The following is a 24,221-nucleotide window of genomic DNA, read 5'->3' on the forward strand; positions in this document are numbered from 1 at the left end:
ATTTGTTTTCAGTACAAAATTCCAGGTTTAAAACATGATCACCTAGTGGTAGCAGGCGGGCTACAATCTCACAGTTTATGAAAGCTACTCAGGGAGAATATTCTGTGGGATAAAACAGAAGAGATCAGGCATTTAAATTGTCCTTTGCCAATAAACTAAACCAACCCAGAAAATCAGATTTTCTGAAAGTAAATTAAATAGCTCGTAAAAAGATCCTATATCACTGCATCTAGTAAACAGTTTCAGTATCTTACATATGGATAGTTGATCTGAATGTCTACCGTAAAGAGACCACTCGTGTCAAGTGGGGAGGGAGCGGGGCACCTATGTGTGTGTCAGACAGACTCCAGGGCCAGGGCCAGGGCCAGGCTTGGGTCAGAGCAAACGATTCCCAAGTCTGTTGCCCAAAAAACAAATTAACCTTGTAATTAAGAGCAAAAACAAAACAACAACAGGGGGGAGGGATAAATCAGGAGCTTGGGATGAACATACACACACTACCATATATAAGATAGATAACCAACAAGGACCTACTGTACAGCACAGGGAACTCTACTCAATGTTCTGTGATAACCCATATGAGAAAAGAATCTAAAAAAGAATATATGTATAACTGAATCACTTTGCTGTGCACCTGAAACTAACCCAACACTGTAAATCAACTACACTCCAATAAAATTAAAATATTAAACAACAACAACAAACAACAACAAAACAACAGAAGAGAGTAAGAGACAGAGGTCGAGAAGGAAAAGGGAAGGGAGGAAGAGGCCTTTTTCAATTTGCCTGTTTGGCTTTGTTAATTTATTCATCTTTTATATGGTAACTTTCAAAGCTGTTGACTAATTCTGACACAATTTTTATACTTCTAAAACATATCGGAAGCATCAGAAGGCTACTTTTTATTCTAGTCTGCTCATCCTGACTGTAATGACAGTGCTTAATTCAGTTAATTTACACATATTTATTGAAAATCTGTTATATGTTCAATTCAAATCACTGTGTGTGTTGGAGAGGGAGGGGCGTTGGCACAGGGAGCTGGTACAAACTACTTAAAATATATATATTTTCTTTGCCGTTAGGGACATCAGGCTACCTGCGAAGCAAAGATAGCACAGATGAATCAATTAAGAAATAATTAAGTGCCAAACTGTGAGGTGCTAACTATGAATGCATTAAGAAGGGAGAGATGATTATGAACTGCAGTCACTAGAGAACTGTGCAGAAAAGTGGGGGATGAGTTACAGCGTGCAGACTGAATGGGACTGGAACAGGCAGAAGAGGGGAGAAAAGAGAGATGGGAAGAAATCAGCAAAGAAACATAATTTACTTGTTCTTTTATTATGTTCCTCATTCATTCAACAACTTTCTCTTAAAGCCTGACTGAAAGCTAGGCACTGTGCATAGCACTGGGTGGGAACCACAAAGAAAAAAAAAAAGAAAAAGATGTGAATCCTGTCCTCATGGAGCTCCTGCTCTAGCAATGCCGATAAACATGCTATAAAATAACATTTTACAGCACAGAAAAGATGTGACTCAGAAGAGAGCTCCCAGTGATGGCAGCCAAGTCAGCCATGAGCAAAAGGTCGCTGACTAAAGCAGGTCTCTCGTGGTCATGTCTCCTTAACTTGGATATTGGTTCTGTAGGACCAGAACTTTCATTTTAACAAGGATGATCAGGTCTGAGGAGCTGGTCATGTTAAACTAATTACAGACCACAATTCTTTAAATCAAGAAGCCACTGTGTTAATGAAGAAGAACATCAGGGTCAGTGCATAAGAGTTCAAAGAGGGCTTGGCAGGTGGGGAGTGAAAATAAAGGAACGGGCCCGATGGAGAAAGCAAGTGTCCTGGGCTCACTTGAGACTGGAGGTGGGGTTATCTCCTAGTCAGGTACGAGTTCTCTTAGGTCCCTTTCAAAAGCTGGTCAGCCCTACCTTTGGTCCCACTGACTGACTTTTTTTTTTTTTTGCGGTACACGGGCCTCTCACTGTTGTGGCCTCTCCCGTGGCAGAGCACAGGCTCCGGACGCGCAGGCTCAGCGGCCATGGCTCACGGGCCCAGCCGCTCCGCAGCATGTGGGATCCTCCCGGACCGGGGCACGAGCCCACGTCCCCTGCATCGGCAGGCGGACTCTCAACCACTGCTCCACCAGGGAAGCCCCCCACTGACTGTTAAATCCCAACACACTCTCAACCAGCTGCACCAGGCACTACAATGGGGGCAAAAGCCAAGCCACATGAGACACAATCCTTACTCTCAGAGCCAAATCTACTCAGTCAACATTTCTGGTCATTTATGCCATCTTTAGTACTGGACATTCTGTGCACGGCATTTAGAGGTACTACCAGGGAACACAGTCTAGAGCTCTCTGACGCTCACCTCCTATCTGAAGTTTTGTTGTGCAAAGAGCTATTGATGGAGTACTGCTGAGGGACTGCAGGCCATCTGTTCTCTCCGTTCTCTAAAAGTGAATCTCTGGGTTGATTCAGATCATCCGAGGACTAAGGTAGGGTCTATTTTACCTACCTTAGTCCAGAAGTGGAAGTGGAAATGGCAGAAGTGGAAGCAGAGTGCTAGTTGCCTTTTAATATTCAGTCTTCTTCCATGGGAGGGGCTTGCAATTTTTTTATTTTCTTTTTTTTTTGCGAGGTGGGGTGGTTTGAAATCAGATAGTAAGTATTTTAGGCTTTGTGGGCCATTCAGTTTGTCGCAATGACTCAACTCTGCCACTGGGCACAAAACCAGCTTTGGGCAACACATAAACAAATAGGCTTGGCTATGTTCCAACAAAACTTAATTTATAAAGACAGGCAGCAGGTTGAGTTTGGCCTGCGGATTTTCCAATCCTGTTCTATAGTAATAGCGCCCCTGGTTTCATGTGGGTACAATGTTATCCTGAGTAGACTGTGGGAAGGATTATATAGAAGAGGTCAAACTACTGAATGTGCAAACATTCTGCCAAAATATGAGCAAGCAGCAAACTGACAGAGTGAAATGTCTCCCACATCCACTTTGCCCTTCAAGCAGAGTGAATGAATGACGAACAGGTGTCAAGGCAAACCCCTTTCCCTACTACATCTCTGTAATGAAGGTTACAGTGGTTAAGTCTTACCACCTCTAACAGCTCCAAGCATTCTGAAAAAGGAATACTAGAGACCAAGTCTTAGAATCATCAGAGTTCACTGTGGAAGACAAATACAGGGTATGTTTTATTCTTGCAAAAGGTTATTAGGAGAGGGACTTCCCTGGTGGCACAGTGGTTAAGAATCCACCTGCCAATGCAGGGGACGTGGGTTTGAGCCCTGGTCCGGGTAGATCCCACATGTCGCCTGAGCCCCTGCACCACAACGACTGAGCCTGCACTCTAGAGCCCGCAAGCCACAACTACTGAAACCTGTGTGCCTAGAGCCCTTGCTCCGCAACAAAAGAAGCCACCGCAATGAGAAGCCCGCGCACTGCAACGAAGAATAGCCCCCACTCACCGCACCTAGAGAAAGCCCATGAGCAGCAACAAAAACCCAATGCAGCCAATAAATAAATAAATAGATAGATAGATAGATAGATAAATAAAGGTTATTAGGAGATATGGCTCATTAGATAAAAGAAAACAAAAATAGAAGTAAATATGTCACGCAGGTGAATAAAAGGGCCACTCCATGTTATTACTGTCACTCTTAAAAAAGAGCAAACATATGCAAGATCAATACCCTCTTCTGAGCTCAAGACAGCATTTTTAGTCATTTAACTATGTAGAGAATAATCTCCCTGTTCATTACATTTCCAGGTAAATTTAGGGGGTACCAGGTTTCCACTTGACTGCATAGGGTAATGGTTTCTCAGATAAAGGCATTCTACTATTACAGAATCAAAGGATTTCAGAATCAGAAGAGAGTTTAGAGATTACAGAACAGACACCAGTGTCTGAGGCCAGTGAGACTTACGTAGTCAAAAGCCCCACAGGCGAGGAATGGCAGACGCAATTCCACTGAAGGCTGGACTTTGGCCCAATGGTCTCACCACACAATGTCTCGTCTGCCTCCAAAAGCCTGCAGTAGGCTTACACTTCTTTTTAATAGTCAGATAAAGAGTAAAGTTAGAATGGCTGCGAGAGTTAGAGATAACACACACTCAGGTTCAAGCATTTGGCTCATGAGTCAGGAACTAATTTTTAGCAAGGTACTTCTTCAAGAAGGATTCAGCCCCCAAGCAGGCCGATATGCTAACCTACCTCTGAAAATTCGTTTTGCATTTAAAATCCAACATTCAAATTCCTTGTGCATTTTTAAATTAAATTAAAAATTTAAGCATGAAGTTAGAAGTAAACTCCAAATCTGACTTATGCCCAAAAGCCAATTTTCATGTACTTTGGATTCATGGGCTGTGGAACATGCGGAAATTTCAAGGTGTCTGATCTACTGAAATCCTTGGAGGGTACTTCAGTAAAGCAAGATTAGGCATTACTTGGTCCCTGAAGGTGAACAAGGATACAGCAGTCTTTTGCCAAAAGCCTGCAGTGTGAGGACTTTTCTCACTATATGCCAAGTTGATTGAGATTTGTGTTCTCTGGCTAATGTCAGGGAGCTTTTGGTACTGTAGGCAGTGAACTCATTTGACCTGATGTCTCAGTATATTAAGGCAGGTGGTGAACCCCGGCAAAGAAAAAAAAAAAAAGTAAACCTACAGCCATCTGTTTATTGTACTCTTTATCTAAAGATATTCAGAGCCCTCAGACTTTTTTTTTCTCACTTTTTTAAATCAATAACAAAAAGGGTAATAAGGGAATCTACAAAACTCTCCAGCATCTTAAAATGCTTTTTTAGTCTTTCATTAAATAGAACTGGAAGAATATGCCAAATTAAAGCCAATTGCAAACTTATCCTAAACTGCTTATCCGTCGTCTGGAATTTCCCATCTCCTTGTTTCTACCAGTGCTGCCTGTCTTTTGAGCCATCCGATTGTTTATTATGATCAGCAAGTTGGCTAATCAAAGTAGAAAAACAAAAGCTCAAATCATTTTAGTGTTCTTATTGGCTCTAGTTTGACTCCAGTAAAAAGTAATTGGATGGAGTATGGGAAAAGGGGTTAAGACTGTAGACTAAAATAAATAATATTTCTCAATTCTGTGTGACCTAGAATATCTTCTATGTTGTATGAACAACTGATATACTGTTAAACATGGCTCAATTTTCTGGATGATAATCAAAACCCTGCTGGGTGTGTTTTCCAGTAAATCGGAACTACCTATATGCAACATTAATAAAGATTAATAAATAATTTGTATCTTTCATGGTAAGTGATTTATTTAATCATAGCTATTTTATCTATTAGTCTATCATCTATATATCTAACAACTGTCAATTCTCTCTCTCCCTCTCTCTCTCATTCATTCAACCATCCATCTATCCATCCATCCTCTGTGAGGCTGGATTTCACAGTGGTTAAAAACTTGGGCTCTGGGGCTTCCCTGGTGGCACAGTGGTTGAGAGTCCCCCTGCCGATGCAGAGGACATGGGTTCATGCCCCGGTCCGGGAGGATCCCACATGCTGCGAAGCGGCTGGGCCCGTGAGCCATGGCCACTGAGCCTGTGCGTCCGGAGCCTGTGCTCCGCAACGGGAGAGGCCACAACAGTGAGAGGCCCGCGTACCGCAAAAAAAAACCAAAAAAAAAAAAAAAAAAACAAACAAAAAACTTGGGCTCTGGAGGCAGCAAATCTGATTTCAGTTCCTACTCCTATCACTTACTAATTGTGTGACCATGAACAAGTCACTCAACCTCTCTGAGACCCTGTTTCATAGGGATAATAAGAAATATCTACAGTTTTGCATATAAACGACTAAGCACAGAATCTACCATACAGGAAGTGTTCCATAAATGGCAGCTATTTTGATAACAGAACCTTCCACATGCCAGATCTTCAAAAACAGCAGGAAAAAAGACTTAAATGCCTTTAGCTCTGGAACTTCATAGTTCGTCTATAATGGCCAAAGACAGATAGTGCCTACATCACGGTCACCGAAACAGTGGAAATTACCCGTCTATGATTTCATGGAACAATCATTTGTGAAGGTCAAATGTGAGCAGTCAAAGTTAGGCACTGTGGGCAGAGGAGAGAGACACTTCAGTAAACACGATACCAGATACAAAGGAGATTTGTACAAGTGTTAAGATACATGATAGAGTGATGTATCACTATCTCTGGTGTTGGGCAAGACTTTCAGAGGGTGTGACTCCTGAATTGGGTCTTGAAGGATAAATAGGAGCTCATCAGGTAGAAAAGAAGAGAGGCATGCTTGGCCTCTGTTCTCAGTACTCCTGGCAAGTGGCCTACACTGACTCTCACAACCAGCAGGGTCCTGGAGAGAATTGTTGTTAAACTGAAAACTTTAAGCAGATGGGCATGGCAGGCACGGATTTTCACACGGCTAGAGATTAGGTATCTACATGTTCCCTAAATCTAAACTGAAGAACCACAAGAGAGACAGTCAGTACTCAGGGAGGCTGGTCTTAAATTCAGAAAGATTTCTGTAAGGTGATGTTACCGTATAAGAAGTTAGGTGCAGAATATCAACAAAGTTTTAAAATTTTAATTATAAAGACAGAAAGAACAACATGCCTCCTCATGAAGTAACAGAGGCAGGATAAAATACTAAAAGGCACACCAGTGGAATGTACACAAAGGTCAGAAAGGAAAAGGGGTAACAACCATCTCGAATGCAGAAAAAGGAATTATTCTGAGTTACTCTTTGAAAATGAATTCAGTACTGGGAATCAGTGATGCTCAAGACAGGGGACCTACATCCTCATCAGTACTATCCCCGCAGTTCACGGGGCATTCCCTGGACCACACTGGAGGAACATGTGGAACATAGCAGCAAATGGGTGAATCCAAAAAGCCACTGGTCTTATCTTTGTGCTGGGAAGGTTTTCCTGGCTAAGGAAAAGGAAAATGCCTGGGACTAAGATGGGGAAGAATAAAGTGACTCTAATACTTGGCCTCCCAGCACAATGGGATTAAAGGCAGGCCAGCCAGGCTACTTGGGCCCTGATCTATAATATAAAGAGTGCTGAAACATCCTGGTTAGAGATCAGAAACATGGATGGAGCCAGCTAACTCAGGTTTCCACACACAACTTACATAATTGGCAGGAATAGATTGGTTCTACTCCCTGAAAGTAAACAAGAGTCTTCTAGAGAAAACGAAGGGGAAAAAAACAAAACACCTCCCTAGGTTTCATTTAGCTAAGGTGACCAAATGTCCCTGCTTGACCAGGAGATTCCCAGTTTATGCCTGCTATTTCACTGCAATTTTTTTTTTTTTTTTTTTTTTTTTTTTTTTTTTTTTTTTTTTTTTGCTGTAAGCGGGCCTCTCACTGTTGTGGCCTCTCCCGTTGCGGAGCACAGGCTCTGGACGCGCAGGCTCAGGGGCCATGGCTCACGGGCCTAGCCGCTCCACTGCATGTGGGATCTTCCCGGACCGGGGCACGAACCCATATCCCCTGCATCAGCAGGCGGATTCTCAACCACTGCGCCACCAGGGAAGCCCTCACTGCAATTATTAATAATAACCCCTTCCTTCTCAAAATGTCCTGGTTTTCATAAGTTATACAGTCACCATCTATTTAGCCTATGTAACAAATTACTGTTACGAAAAGACTGAATGAAACATATTCCTTTTGGTAGAAAATGTATTTCAGGATGAGCAAATAGCACCAGTGAAGGAGAAAACCTTCTACTTCATAGAAGAATGCCAACAAAGACCAAATGATAAAAGCAGAAAATCATTCTTTTACAAATCCTAATGGAATTATTAAACCAGGTAAGACTTATTGACTGGAATTAAAACGATCATGTGAAGAGTTGATGGGGAACTGGAGATTACACAGTGACAAAGTAACACCACACAGATTGCTTTTGGTGGCAGAAGGTAAAAAAATATAACTTTATAATGGAGGCTGTCAGTGCCCTAACACTGTGGTGAACCTTAACTTACCACTGATGGGTAAACCAGTGTATGACATCACTTAAAGTGTATTCTACTCACAATGGTTAACTGGAATCTAATCAAGTCTTTAAATGCAACTTCCAGTTTGTAGAAAATCCAAGAGACGGAAGAGAAAGTTAAATCATGCTCTGAGGCAGCAATCAGGCCCAATCCAGGTCAATCTTTTCAACATGCCAGTGAAATACAAAGCAGGTCTCTACTAGGTTAAAAGAGACTTAAGGGACATAAAAACCAAATGCAATGTGTAGCCCTAAAATCGACTGACTCTAAAGGCCATTTTGGAAGAATCTGGGAAATATGAATATGAACTGGGTACAGAATGATGAAAAGGACTGCTGATTATTTTTAGGTATAATATGGTATTATTAATTATGTAAGCAAATGTCCTATTTTTTCAAAAAGATGCACACTGAAATGTGGGTATAAGGACATATAATTTACTTTATTACTTCTGCATAAAGATATGGTTAAAAAAGAAAAAAAGTGCATGTGCATGTACTTATATACCCACATGATGTACAATTTAGAAAATCGAGTTCTCCCTATCCCCATCAGGGGAAAGTAGAACTGTTTAAAGAATAATCACGTGAAGGGGTTGAGATCAGCCTGTCCCAGGTGCCCCCGTATCTTCAGCTCTAACATGAGGGATGTGCCCACAGAGCAGGCGTGTTTTTATGGTAGACGCAGGCTGTGCGACAGAATTCTAAGATGGTGGCTCTCCCAGCATCACAGTGCTAACAGGGGCCTGGAGAAACCGCTGCGGATAGCTCTTTGCCCTAAAGCAACTCATGGGTACTTGTCTGGGAATGCACAAATCTAAACTGAAGGAATGTCACCAGACATATGGTGGAGCTTTGTCTCAAGTACACAACCACAGCGGCCGACCCAGGTGTCCTCAGGGCAAACAGGAATCTCTCAGAGGGCCTATCCCAGGAGCAGGAGGCAGACCATTTCCTAATGGGGGCGGGGCCCTAACCCTGGTAAACAACATCCTTATGGGACACTGGTGCTCTGATACCCTAGTCGCAAGAACTCTCTGTAGGGAGAACAGATCTAGGTGACAGGTAAAGAACAGAAGAGGTGAGGAGGAGGGGGAGAGACAGGATTTAGGATAAAGTAAAAAAGAAATGATGAGAGGTGGAGGATTTATTTGTGTATATAACTTTATAATGGAGGATTCCTTCCTCAGTAAGGACCAGGAGAGGTGTCACAATAGCAAAGTGAGAAGTGAAGAGGAGTTAAAGGAGAACCAGAGGTGAGGGCGCACAGCGGAAGACATAATGAGCAGGAACAAGAACGAGGGGTAAAGCACAGCAGCAATGTGGGGGACATGGATGAAGTCTGGAATGGCAAAGGAAACAGAAAGACAGAGGGCGCAGGAAGTAAAAGGAAGACAGCTGGTCAAAGGTTGAGGGGGCAGAATTTGGAACACATCAGAGCTGAACGCATCTTCTTCATCTCTCTACTCACAGGAACTTATACAGTAGGAATTCGGGGGGGGCGGGGGGAGGAGAGAGGGAGAGAGCAAAGGAAGGCGGGCAGACACGGAAGAGGAAGACTGAGGACAGGCAGTGTGGAAGGCTCCGTGAAGGCGTGGAAGAAGGACAAAAGAAGTAGGGAATGAGGAAGCACTCATTTCAGAGGCACAGAGCAGTGGGTATCGGCTTAAACACGACAGACATGGTGTACCTGAGCGTTCCGTGTCACATTTCAGAATTACGTAATTCAGATTTACCTTAGGAATACAAGAACTGTTTTGACCAGGCAACATTTCTTTGGCTAACCTGAATCATAACTTATCTTATACAAATGCCTAGAACTAGGGTAAGAGCACGATCCACTTTACTTCAAAAACAGAGCCAAACAGCTCTTGGATCTTCTCTGCACTGCTGACTGATGCCAATCAGCCTATGGGGCTCCTTATTTTCCCCATGGTCCTGCTCTCATCCAGAGGGTCATTTCAACACATGAACCGCCCTGAGGCTGCTGAATATTTTCCACCCTTTCTTCTGTCTGCCCAGAACCAATACAAGAGGCAAATGCTGGGTTAACATAATTAATGTAGACAGAAATCTGGCTAAATACTACTAAAAAAATCCATTTTTCAGGCGCCCAATTATCTACATTGCTGACCACATTGATTACATTAATCCAATGATTGCCAGATCTTTACTTTCTTTCTGTTAGGCAAGATTTAATCTAGAGAACCAACAAACCTCTCTAGGATGCAAATCTCTCCCAGGACACATGATTTTGATTGACAGCTCACAAAATAATTCGGGAATGCATGCAAAATTAGACTCCCACGCAATTTTCATGCAAAGGCAAATCTATCCATCAACATAACAGTGGCTCCCAGGAAGCAGTCAAGGTTCTGTGCCTGGAAACTAGAAACCAGGAAGTCTGATGTTTGCGAAGCCATAATCAAGCGCATTTGTTTGCGGTTCTTAATGTGCGTAGGTGTTTTCCAGCATATGAATAAGATCAGAAATTTGCATTAAAAATTATTATTACAAGATTTCAAAGCACAATGAAGTATGTGTTTGAGAACTGCTGGTTTACAATTTGGGGAAAGAGACAGGTTAGTGAATGCAGATTCCTAGAGTCTTCAGTTTGTTTTCCAAACAGAAAACAGTAAAATACTCTCCCTGACTCGTGATGCCAGTCCCTTACAATATAGTTTAAATTTATGAGGTTGGCACAAGTTTAATACCTATACTTCCTAACTGTGCAGTTAGAATCAGATAACAATACACACATTACAGAACACAGAAGGTCTCACTGCAGAGTACCTGCACATGAAAGTAAAGAGAAAGATCCAAAGGGCCTCCTGGAGGAATACTTACTATTTGGTAGAGTCAGATAACTGATATTCCCGTCGTCTGTCGTAGCATTCCTGGATTCCAGGATCGTTCCATAAACTCTTTATTGCATCTACATACGGATTCTCAAAAGCAGACACCTTCTCCACATCAACTTCTCGAACTAATTGTGCATGAGCCTGTTTAAAAAAAAAAAAAGTTTTAATCTCCTTTCCATCACTGAAAATTGCCTTTGGTTTGCACATTACATTGTGCACAAGTGAGGTCTTTCCTCATATACAGGTTTTTGAACTGGTTTATAATAATGTAATGCTTCTTTTTTTTTTCTCCTTAGATAAAACCCAGTCCCAAATCTTTCCCTCTAGATTAAACCATGAGGCTACCTAAAGTTGACTAGAGGAAAGCAGAGTGTTTGGTTCCCGTTGGAACAATGAGGATGTCATGCTACACATAATGACTGTTTTCAGGTGATGATCATAATCCTAAATCAATTAATGTTATTAAAGGGAAAAAAGAGACTCTTATCCCCTCTGTGTTTATAGTTTATTATAATCAAACACATAATATACCCAGCTCTGAGTGTTCTCATGGGCTGGGTATTCACTGAGTAGCAGAAGCTCAGTCAGACTCCTCAACTAATCAGGGTTAGTTTCTACGGCTCGCTTCTGGGATAGGGGTAAAACCACAGAAGAACAGTTAATATTAACGACTGAATCTGAGCAGCAGTAGGCATGCCTCTCCGCTCCCACTCTCCTGAATTGCCAATATTTATTTTATAGCTGCCTTATCTATATTATCAGATTGAGGAGGCTATTCAGTTTTTTTTAACTGGAAAAAGGACTTTGTTATTTTCATTATACAACATTTAGCAGGAAAGAGGTAAAAAGATTTAAAAAAAATTTTCAACAAGATTGAAATCAAAATGTTGCAACGGTCAACCCCCAAATTAACCAGAATATATCACTGTCTAACAATCTCAATCAAAATAGGTTTTCATGGGTGTAGTTTACATGTAAATTACATATGCACATGATATGTAAATCATTATATGTAAATAATTATCTTGAAAACTGGAGGCAGATGGCTGATAATTTGTTAAAACAGTCTTGATTTTGTACAGATAAACAAACTTCTGAACTAGGTCAGTGAATGGTTATCTTGATTACATGATGACCCAATTATTCTTTTCATAGAGTTTTAAGCAGATAGAATTCAATAAATTTAATCCATGTTAGGCCTGTCTGATTCCCCATCTTTATCTTCCTTCTCATTCCATAAGAGGGAAGGGCCCCATGCCATTAGACTAATCTTGACTCAGAGAAAGTTTTAAGAAGCCCAACACGCCAAGAATGAAGAAACCACCTTTCTTGCTAGCTCTGCTCTGACCCTGACAGTCAGATCTAGTCAGTGAGAAGCCCTATAGCTCTGCCCTGCACCCCAACCTTGGAAAATGGATCCCTACAGTTGTTTTCTGTACCTAGTCCCTGCCCAGGCAATCTGTCTTATCCCACCAGCAATCCTGCCATCCTGAAGTCCTGTTCCCAAGTCTCAGACCTCAGGTGGGCCTCCCTCAATCACAGTTCCCTATGAGACTCCCCCTTGAAAACAGGATCACTGGCTCCCCAATGAATCCCCAGTGCTGTGCTCTGCCTGGCTCTGTAGTGCCTGTTGCTCCGTGTCGATACCAAGACTGCACTGGTCCCACCTGCTCTGCCGTCTGCCTGCTCAAGTGGACCTCCTTCAAGCACAAAACACTGGCTGTGGGGCCTCCTGCACTCTGCCCAGCAGGCACGTCTCATACCTTCACAGGTATGCCTGATGTCGAGCTCTGACCTCGCCTTTCTGCCCTTGCTCACTGAATACAAACAAGTGCTAACTCTTTGTGTCCTGAGGTATGACAACGATCACCCATGGTATAATCCTCAATTAGAATCCCCGTGGCTATGTCTGTTTTACAGCGTTCTCTAGAGGATTCTGTGCACCTTGGAGAGCAGATGTGGGGCAGGAACAGGGATGTACGGGATGGTCTCCTGCTGGATATACTCTAAAGACATGGTTTTAATCTGACTCTGCTGCTTCTTATGACATTGGATAAACTGCTTAATCTTGCCAAATGTTATCTCTGGTGGGGAACATCCTGCCCCAACAAGCTCATGTGACTTACTATTGTGCTACAATACAGTAGTTGAGTGGTTCTCAAAAGGTGGTACACACACCAGCAGCATCACCTGGGAATGTGATAAAAATGCAAATCCTTCCATCCTACCTCAAACTGTTTGAATAAGAAACTGATGAGCAATCTCTGTTTTAACAGGCCCTCTGGATGATTCTGATACATGGAAAAGTTTGAGAACCACTGCGAACTATTAAGCATCACACAGACACTAGTTGTTGTGGTCATAATTAATTGTCTGGCTGGCCAGAAAATTGCTATTGGAAGCTAAAGAGAAGGGTCCCAGAAAGGCAACAGCACTCCAAAGCAAGGGGCATTATAAGGGCCAGGAAGCCACAGAAATGAACAAAACAAGCTAGATGTAGGCAATAGGGAGTGACAGGGACTACAGCACACTGAGAAACACACACCCTAATTAAAGAGGACAGCAGCTATTTACCTCCCACTAATTGTTGCCATTGGGATATAGGCCCAGTGTTGCCAGATTTTCCGATTTATGAAGGGAAGCCAAAAATATAGATTTTTCCATGAAATATCCCTAATTTTTATTCTTGGCAATGCTATAAACGATAAAGTATATCTGTGCCTGAGTTGGATCAGGTACCACTCATCTGCCCCCCCATTTACTTCCCTAATAAGATTGACCAATAACACTATGTCCCACACAGAACCTGGAACACAGTAGCTGGCCACTTAACACATGCTAATAAGTAATTCTGCAGCACTTTTCTACAACAATATTTAGACAAACTATTATGCCATCCATAGGGAGAAATGGTTGAGACCTCTCTGAATTGCATAAAAGCTACGTGATGGTACAGGTTAGTGTAGGCAGTATTTAAAAACTGAATTTGAAAAAATAAAAAATAATAATAATTTTAAAAAAACTGAATTTGATATCACTACACTGGGCCAGCCATGTCATCTGGAAGGAGTTCTGTTTCTGTTTCTAGAGAAGGTAACTTATGCCAGCGAAAACAGTTTCAACATAGCAGACACTTTTTACTATGACGATTAAATGTTTACTGAACCCCAATGAAATGCTAGGTAACATAGCAATTAAAGACTTAGATATAGTTGCCACGGAGGCGTAGGGGTGGAGTTGGGGGGAACAGTCCATATAGCCGGCAACCAAACAAAGCCCAGGATTATGTGCTCCGGGAGTAGAAACGAGGGAACGTTTGCGTTTCCATCTTTAATTTCAGTTGACTGTAAGGGCATTTAAATAGACAACATCCTCAACAGTTGTATAACCGAAAAGCCTGCTCCTGTAAAGTGAGATTACTTTCTATTGTTAGAAAACTCCTCTAATTTCCTATCTTGTTTCATCTCGGTTTGCTTTTTCTTACACCTGGAAGGCCTTCTCTATTCCTTTCTTTAGCTTTTGTTCAGGGGCCGTATCCTATGCCATCTCTGACAGGAAGATGTTCCTGATGTTCCTCCTCTCCCCCAAAATGTGAGCTTTGTGTCTTTTGAACCATGGAACTTCTATATTTTGCTTTATGTTGATAGTTACCTCTTGGCTTATCGTCTTCTAGACTATACACTGAGGGAAGGGGCTGTAGCTTACTGGCTCTAATTTCTTTTGGGGCCCAGCACAGAGTGAGCAACAACAAATATTTGTCTAATTTAACTGCGTTTAAAAAGTACACATAGGGCTTCCCTGGTGACGCAGTGGTTGAGAGACCGCCTGCCGATGCAGGGGACACGGGTTCGTGCCCCGGTGCGGGAAGATCTCACATGCCACGGAGCGGCTGGGCCCGTGAGCCATGGCCACTGAGCCTGCGCGTCCGGAGCCTGTGCTCCGCAACAGGAGAGGCCACAGCAGTGAGAGGCCCGTGTACCGCAAAAGAAAAAAAAAAAAAAGTACATATAAACATAGTGCCAAGTCCTACAAGTCAAAGACAAGTTTCTCAAGGAAATCTTCCATCCATTACCTCCTCTCTCAGAACTACATAATCCTTAACAGCACTTATCTCAGTAGCTAGTGTGCATCTGTTTGTGTGCTATTTGTTAGTATCCTTCTCCCTGATCACTGTATAAGTTCCAAGACAGGCTCAGCACTGCAGTATCAGGGTCTAGCAGAGTGCCTGCCACTGATGCTCAATAAATATTCATTGAATGAAGTATATAAGGAAGGAAGAGTGGAAATTATACTAAACTGGAAATTGGGACACCTAAATTCTAGGCCTGGCTTTACCCCTAACACAAGCCATAACCCTTAGAAGAAACTACTTCATTTTCCTGGTCCACAAGATTATGCAATTGAAACAAATCATCTCCCTAAGGCTTTGTCTAGCCATAAACTGCACGACTGTAAATAAATACATCTAGAATGCATGGAGCACCAAGGAGTTACAACACTGTCCCTCCAGGAGCACATAATATATCATTTATTGAAACAAGACCTCACTATTTCAAACAGTGCCTGACAATAAAGGGCAGAACATGGTTAAGTCTGTACATAGGCAATGCTACATAGGGGTTGAGAAAGTAGAACTCAGTATGGATACAGAGGTCAGACAACATGTCAGAGAGAAGAGAGGATTCGGCTGGCAGGCGGAGATGAAGATGTGTGACTTCTGAGGAGGAGGAATAGATGAACAAAGGCTCAGTAAACAAAATAAACATGGCCCTCTCTTTTAACTGTAGGAAAAAAAACAGTCTAGTGAGGAAGTTTCATGCTGACCCTTACTGCAAATTAACCTCCACAATGAAAGCTACAGTATTAATCTCAGCTATGAACCATAATCAACCTCCACCAACTATGAAAGTATATTGGCCTCAAAAACCACAAGATCACCGCTTTGCCTTCATCCAGGTCATAATTTCTAAGTCACTTTTATTGCCTACTAAGCTTTGTTTTTTAATTCCACCCTTCCTGTTTTGTAAAATGACATTCAAATATAATCAACTGTAATTTGCATTTATGTAAGAGCTTTCACCTGAAGTTCTCAAGTTATTTAAGTATGACAGCATTTTATAAAATACACACAGAATTCTTCATTGCCTATACAAATGTCCTCAATGGAAGTGCAATCCTCTCATTTTTTTGGTAAAAAATATTCTGTATGTGGAAAGAATATTTTTTAGTACAATGTGTTAGACTAGGAAGATAAATTAGACCCTTTTCTATTTGTCCAAATGTCAGATGTGAAGTAGTAAAAATCACAAGTAATTACGTGAAATTAAACAATTACTAATGAAAAAGGCTATGATGAAAAGGAAATAAGTCATCTCTAATAATATAAATAACAGTTACAAGTGACTACCCCTTTTATTTTGAACACTGTAAATAGAAAAGCAAAACAGGTATGAGTTAGTTAATCATATAAACAAAATGCAAAATATAATTATATTTCATTTCAAGTTACAGTTGAACACACTGGATGGAAATACTTAATAATAAAAGTTAGCTTTCAGAATTCTTAGCAAGCTGGTGGCAAGCCTCAGAGGTAACATTGTGAGAACTAAGTAGCTACTCTTAGGAACGCTGGCAGAATTTTCGGTTAAGACCACATGGAAACCGCAGGATGTGCCAATGCGGTAATGTCTTATTTTTGTGATTTGGTGGTCATAAAATTCAGGTAAATCTTAGATGTGTTGATATTTCCAAGGTTGCTTCAGCAAGAGGAAGGAAGAACTGAGTTCCCACCACAGTGAGTCTTACCCTGCCCACAGAAGGCCAAGCCTTCAGATGAAATAACAAAGATCTTATAGTTACTTTGGAAGGATTTTCAAAAACTCATTAACAGCTCGAGGCGGCTTTAGGCTGGAATGTCACACCTATTCCGGTTCCTACACTCTAGAAGTAGAAAACCAAATGGTAACTTCCACATTTGTTGAAGCTCTCAGACACATATATTCAGCTCATTAGGGCTGCTCTGTTTGAAAGGATGCCCAACACACACAGAGGGCCTCTGAATTAGAAAAATTCTGAACTGCTGCCTGAGTATGTTTTAATCCTGAACCAAGGTGCACATCTTCTCACTCCTTTTTTTTTTCTTGTTGCTTATTTCCATTTTGGCATTTGATTCTAAGTTATGAAAACAAACAAACAAACAAAAACAGGCTTTTTTTGTTTTCTTCTCAAAGGAAATACAGAGTAAAATGATGGACCTTGGGATCAGATCCCTCTGTTGTAATCCCACCTCCACCCATGGGCAAGCTATTTAACATCTCTAAACCTCTGTTTCCTAATCTGTTAAATGGGGGTAACAATGGCATGCATGCATGCATGCATGCATGCATTTATTTATTTATTTATTTATTTATTTATTTATTTATTTATTTATTTATTTATTACATCTCGACTGGAGTATAATTGCTTTACAATGGTGTGTTAGTTTCTGCTTTATAACACAGTGAATCAGTTATACGCATATATATGTCCCCATATCTCTTTCCTTTTGCATCTCCCTCCCTCCCACCCTCCCTATTCCACCCCTCTAGGTGGTCACAAAGCACCAAGCTGATCTCCCTGTGCTATGCGACTGCTTCCCATTAGCTATCTATTTTATGTTTGGTAGTGTATATATATCCATGCCACTCTCTCACTTTGTCCCAGCTTACCCTTCCCCCTCCCCGTATCCTCAAGTCCATTCTCTAGTAGGTCTGCATCTTTATTCCCGTCTTGCCCCTAGGTTCTTCTGACAATTTTTCTTTTTTCTTTTTAGATTCCAGATATATGTGTTAGCATATGGTATTTGTTTTTCTCTTTCTGACTTACTTCACTCTGTATGGCAGTCTCTAGGTCCATCCACCTCACTACAAATAACTCACTTTCGTTCCTTTTTATGGCTGAGTAATAGTCCATTGTATGTATGTGCCACATCTTCTTTATCCATTCATCTGTTGATGGACACTTACGTTGCTTCCATGTCCTGGCTATTGTAAATAGAGCTGCAATGAACATTTTGGTACATGACTCTTTTTGAGTTATGGTTTTCTCAGGGTATATGGCATTTATTTTAAATTTATCTATTTATTTTTGGCTGTGTTGGGTCTTCACTGCTGTGCACGGGCTTTCTTCAGTTGTGTTGAGCGGGGGCTGCTCTTTGTTGTGGTGCGTGGGCTCTAGACACGTGGGCTTCAGTAGTTGTGGTTCACGGGCTCTAGAGTGCAGGCTCCGTAGTTGTGGCGCACGGGCTCAGTTGCTCGGTGGCATGTGGGATCTTTCTGGACCAGGGCTCGAACCCATGTCCCCTGCATTGGCAGGCGGACCGCCAACCACTGCACCACCAGGGAAGTTCCTATGGCATTTATTTTAGATGGTTAAATGACAGAAAGGATGTAAAACACTTAAAGGCAGACCTAACACCCAAAGCTGCTAACTGTTTAAAAAGCAGAAAAGGAAAATAGCACAGGAAACGTAAAATGTGCGGTGTACACACTTACCAGCTCTGTAACCTTAGGCAAATCACCCACCTTTATTTGCTCAAATGTGAAACAACATTCTAGAGACCAGCCTGGATAATGGATCTCAAAGAGTCCTCAAATTTGCAAACACCCCTTAAAATTTCCTACTGAAAACATGGGCAAGAACTATCATTTCTTAGACCACTTCGCCTTCTCTGACTTCATTACAACTTGAACAGCTGACCTTCATTCATTAAGATGCACTGAACACAGAGTGACAGTTGTTGATGCATTTTCTTATGGGCATTACTGCATAAATGACAAAGAACAGCAAAGTCACACCGAGCTGCTGCTGGCTGGGTTCACGTAGCCAGTGATTCATTCCTATAGAACAGCCTCTCCACACTTATGATTCAACTCATGGCTCAGCAAAATTACAAATTACTACATGACACAGCCTTTTGAAGTCCCTGATGAAGATGATAAATCCTGTGTGTGGAATCTTTCAGTGCTAGGGAATCTACTGATTCTCCTTTGCTAAAGCATCCACATCCCTCTTTATCCTGGTATCACAAGAACAGAGTAGGTATCCACAGATACTCAAGACCCTTATAAAAATTGTCATAGTATTTGCATATAACCTATGCAAATCCTCCCATATCCTTTCAATCATCTCTAGATTACTTACAATACCTAATACAATGTAAATGCTATGTAAATAGTTGCCAGGGATGGGGAACAATAGCTTGAGATCAAACCGGGCTTCAATCGTAACTCTGTCACATTCCAGCCCTGTGTCTTTAGGCTTGTCTCTCAACTTTCTTGAACCTCAGCTACCTCATCTATGAAATGGGAAAATAATTCATTTTAGGGCTGTTAGAAAAGTTATAAGAATTGTTAGTAAAATACCTAAAACAAGTATTATAATTACTATGAAATCTTGAGCTATTTCAAAATTACCATTAATAAATATTATCTCAACAAATACTTTTCTACCATATGTCAGGCAACACTAGACACTGATGAAGCAGATAATTTGTGTTAAATAAAATAGCCCAGAGAGCCAAATATTAGATAAGAAAGTTTATTAAACTGTCACATATTATTCTAACTTTAAGATTTTACAAATTGATTTATTATCATTATTAGATCTGCTTTTCTAAGGTTAGAGCTTTATTGTTAATCTTTATTACGGCATTCACCAAGGTAATCAATGACTATAAGGCACACTGCCTTTCCGCAAAAACTTTGCTGAAAATCTGTTTCTCTTTTTGGTTTTGCTCGCTATAAGCTACATTTGCTTAATCTAACATATAGCAGATTCCTTCTTCGATGGAGAAAATACTCCTTTATTATTTAAAATGTTCTTTTTCTTTTAAAGAACTCCATCTCTTTCTTGGCTCTACCACTATAAATTTCACGCAAATATTTTCTATTTAGTCCTCTGCTTATTATTTTCCTTTTTCATGCTCGTAGGCCATGTCATAATTATCAGGATCAATGATATTGTAGGTCAGAGCTTGACGCACCACGGCATAACACACACCAAGCAGTTCCAAAGAGTCTGTTGACTGATGTAATTACATGGTTCCATTATGTAGAATCTTGCCCTAAGGTCTGTAAAATCTTGGGATGAAATAAAAAATTGTGCACTCTTTGAAATGCTACTTATCACCTTCATGATTATGATGGTAATACACACACACATTGTGAATACTACAAAAAAGTTTATTTTCAAAGAGTTAATTCAAAGTCACAGTGATAAAGAAGAAATTAGAAGATTCTTTTAAAGATATATGTAGTTATTAAGAGTCAAAGAATTAGGCATACTTGCATGGCTACTTTCAGGACCATTAGTTACTTGGGGTTTTAACGGCTATTTTTTTGAAAAGTGGGTTCTAGAGCCAAAGTCAGGTAACTGTAGAGAATGATGTTTATAAAAAGTTAAACAGATGGTCTATATTGCAGAACTCAGAACCTTTAATAAGACAACGGTGCTAGGAATCCATGAGCACAGGGTAAGGGTGGAGGCATTACTGTATGACCATGGCAGCACTTCCCCCTCAGATCAGTTGATGAGACTGGTGTTCTCGTGAATCACACTTTGAAAAACACCGACTAGAGACTGAGACTCCCAACAACCAAGTAAGGACTGATTTTACACAAGCAAAACAACTGACTGGCTGATGCTTCCCCATGCTGGCATAACAGGCTAATGCCTGCTTTATAGATTCACATCATTCTCATTGTTGAGTTCACATTTTGCATGTGGTTCATTTCCTGAAATTATGTCTCAGAAAAAAACATAATCATTTTAGCCCTTTGCAATGTCTGGGCTCCTACAATCTTATTAACCAGAGGAGTGTGTCTGGAATTTTATTTTGTTTGCCAATAGGAAAAACAGATCAAGACGATTTCCCTTCTTAGCTTGGTAGACATTCAGACAAAGCAGAAAAAAAAAATTTGAAAGAACGAGCTCCTTAATGAAGGGAGGTCCAGATGTACCCGGAAATCTCAGGGTCCTGCAGAGTCTTTCTGGGACACCCACTGTGAAACCTGACTGCTGCAGCTTCAGAAATTGTGTTCAGGAGAACTGAAAGTGAAAGGCTCGTAGCCCCAGAATTTTGCAGAAGAAAAGGAACTTCCTAGAACACTTGTCTAAATACCTCTTTAACTCAGAGAGCAAGAAACTGTTCCAACAGTAAGAATGTAAAAAGAATCAACGGCAATGATGTCTAATTGTTCTATGAAGAAGAGTAATGAAACACCTAGAATCTGAATAGGAAGAAGGGAAGGGAAATAAGAGAACCCACATCTTGCTAGGCACTTTTGGGGGGCAAATAGTAATACATGTCATTTGTCACTTTGAGAAAGGACCCAAATTTCAGGAAGATTACAGATAAGAATCAACTGTAAAAAGTTACTTAAACCAGCGTTGGGAAACTGGTAACTTTCTGGTGAGAGTATGATACAGTTTATAGTGTATACATGACATTCTGGAGTATGAAAAGGAATATTAACAATAGTTAATGCTATATATCTTTGAAATATTATTTATTGACCAACACATCAGTTATATTATATTGGTATTGTTAAAACGTTTTCAAACATAAAATTCTTTCTAAAAAATAAAACTTTCATATATCCATATAAAGTAAAAAAAAAAAGAGAAGTTTTCTTGGTACATTCATGTATTTTAGTTATGTTCTTAGCCATTTCTGTTTCTAATATCATATCCCTGACATTTTTAAGAAGACTACATTTTTTTCATTATGGACATATTATATAACTATTTCATGAAATTGCCTGCAATATTCCTCAAAATTGCATTAACCATTTTAGGTTAATAAATTTGAAACTGTAACATTTTCAGTTGGGTCCTTCTCTATAAACCTTAATATTCTTTTTTTTTTTTTTTTGCGGTACGCGGGCTTCTCACTGCTGTGGCCTCTCCCGTTGCGGAGCACAGGCTCCAGACGCGCAGGCTCAGCGGCCATGGCTCACGGGCCCAGCCGCTCCGCGGCATGTGGGATCTTCCCAGACCGGGGCACGAACCGTGTCCCCTGCATCGGCAGGCGGACTCTCAACCACTGCGCCACCAGGGAAGCCCCGACCTTAACATTCTTAATTGAAAAATATTCTCTCTTAGGGGCTGAAATACCTGGTAAGCACAAAACAAATTCTGCTAAATGGGAGGTATTCTTAACTCTATTATTTTTTCAAATGCAAATTTGTAAATATTTCAGTTCAAATATTTTCATAGGAAGTATCTCATTTATCAGTTCATAATATTCTTCTTCCACAGATACCTTTAGGAAACAAAACTCAAGACTGGTAGATTATCACAGCTTGTTTGAAAGCAATTATGACTGTGTGTGAGTCATAACTAATTGCAAGTACATTTCTGCTCCATAGGCTTCTTAATTTAATAAATGTTTTACCGTAACACTGTGCACCATTAAGCACTACATTCATACCATTACCACAAAATATTTTTATTTTCAACATTTTTTAGAGAAGCAAAAACATTCATAGTATTCAAAATAATGAGAGATTTCACTTTATCAAAATGAACTATCAAAAGCTGTACCCTGATTCCATGAGTTAAAAGAGGGAGAAAACCAAACCATCAATTGTTTGCAAAGATTTCCTTCTGCTAAGGGAGTTAACAGATGGATAATTATTGCCTCATTTTTTTGCACCCGAATAAGAAAACTTGGAATAAAAAATGAACCAAATTAACTTGGAAGGAAAGTCACTCGATCTAAATAAAAAGTCATGCTTCACAGAGTAATATAAAAATGCATTTCCTGCAGCTGCCCATGCTAAAATGTCATCTTTGGGCACAATCGTCTGAATATAACAGCTAACTTTTGAAGGAGATGCTGACACTTTTTCAGCAGATCTGTGTCATTTGCATTTTGTGCGGTTGATGATATCACTTTGGGTATAATGGTGGATGCTGCTAAATATCAACAAACAATTTTGTACAAGTTATACATTACCGTTCATTTTTTTGAGAAACAAAAATTCAGTATGAAATTTTTTGTTAAATATGCATTTTCGGGTTAAAAAAGAAAAGCTTATTGTGGCCAAAAGAATTTATTACAAAATAAAATCATTATCAGACAATAAAACAAAGTTATAGATTTACACCAAACAATAAATGATAAAACCATGGAAGCAAAAGTTATCATGGCAAGACCACGTGGCAAGACAGTGATTTTTTCATATAAATTTCACATACACCTAACAATTTTCCACTGACCCTGCTCACTGAAGATCTGGTGCGTTACTGTTCCTCACAACTTATAGACCAGAGCACAGCATGACTGGCTAATAACAAACGGATGATAAAGGCAGCAGCAACATATCCTTCCCTACCACCCTAGGCACTGGAAGGAGTTGGCTGTCCCTAGTCTCTCTTGTCCACGTTTTTTCTATATTAGCATTGAGTGCCCACCTGCTGTCTTTGAAAGAGAGATGCAGTTACATTGCATCTGGGAAGGATTTGGAGAAGAGTTGGAACATCTTTCAGATTTAAGCAAGTGCTAAAGTGAGGAATCTGTTCAACTGCATGGGCAGAATTTGGAAATAGTAAGTGAAAGTCTATCAAATCCATCCTGGCTTATTTTAACACAGCTATTAATAAGAATGCTTCATTAAAAAATGAGAAACTAGAACAAACGCTCAACTAGTGGGATGCTGGGACAAGAGGTGTAAAGCGAAAGTGTCTCGGGCAAACTAGGACGCAGGGTCGACCTCTGTATGGGGAAGACTTGGGCTAAGGGATCAAGAAGACTAGAAGTGACCTGACGGTCTGGAGACCTGCTTGGTCTAGTACAAACAATTTTTTTTTAAAGCGGTCAACATCTAAAATTGAGAACTTTTCCATTAAACAGAAAAATAGATTTCCTACTTCTCTTGATAAACTGTAAGATCCAGCAACACTATGCCCATATTCCAAGAAGACAAGAGGCCACAGCTCCTAAGCTACTATCTGCCCCTCACTGTTGTCAATAATAAAGGGAGAGAGGATGATTCTTTACAGAAGTGAAGAATATCCTCTGTTCTATAATGCCCAAACTCCCTAATTAACTAATTTGTGCTGAAGAACAGAACGTGTCCAGCTTCACATTACCTGCCTGGTCCTGAAGAAATCTGATTTTACACCCTACCCACCACCCTCAACTCCCGCAGAGCTTGTGTAAGTCTTGCATTCTTCGTGTGATAAGGATGCTTATACACTCTGCATGAGAGGAACTGAGAATTACATTGTATCTGTCGCTCACCAATGGGCACTGTCTCAGCTTCCTGGTCAGGATCCGTTGAAAAATGTTGTGCACCTGTCATCTTCCAGTAT

The 24,221-nt window shown here is 40.6% G+C and overlaps 1 protein-coding gene across 1 annotated transcript in view; it reads right to left on the reverse strand.

The window, feature by feature from the left end:
• GNAQ (G protein subunit alpha q) overlaps positions 1-24,221 on the reverse strand; it is a gene marked incomplete at both ends in the record, with an annotated part of 299,023 nt that overhangs the window by 82,408 nt on the left and 192,394 nt on the right. The window contains one exon of the mRNA XM_079705894.1: positions 10,852-11,006. Coding sequence (XP_079562020.1) covers positions 10,852-11,006 — 155 coding nt within the window. The remainder of the gene's footprint in view (positions 1-10,851; positions 11,007-24,221) is intronic.

Source organism: Hyperoodon ampullatus, assembly GCF_949752795.1.
Source record: "Hyperoodon ampullatus genome assembly, chromosome: 6".
NCBI classification, from domain to species: domain Eukaryota; kingdom Metazoa; phylum Chordata; class Mammalia; order Artiodactyla; family Ziphiidae; genus Hyperoodon; species Hyperoodon ampullatus.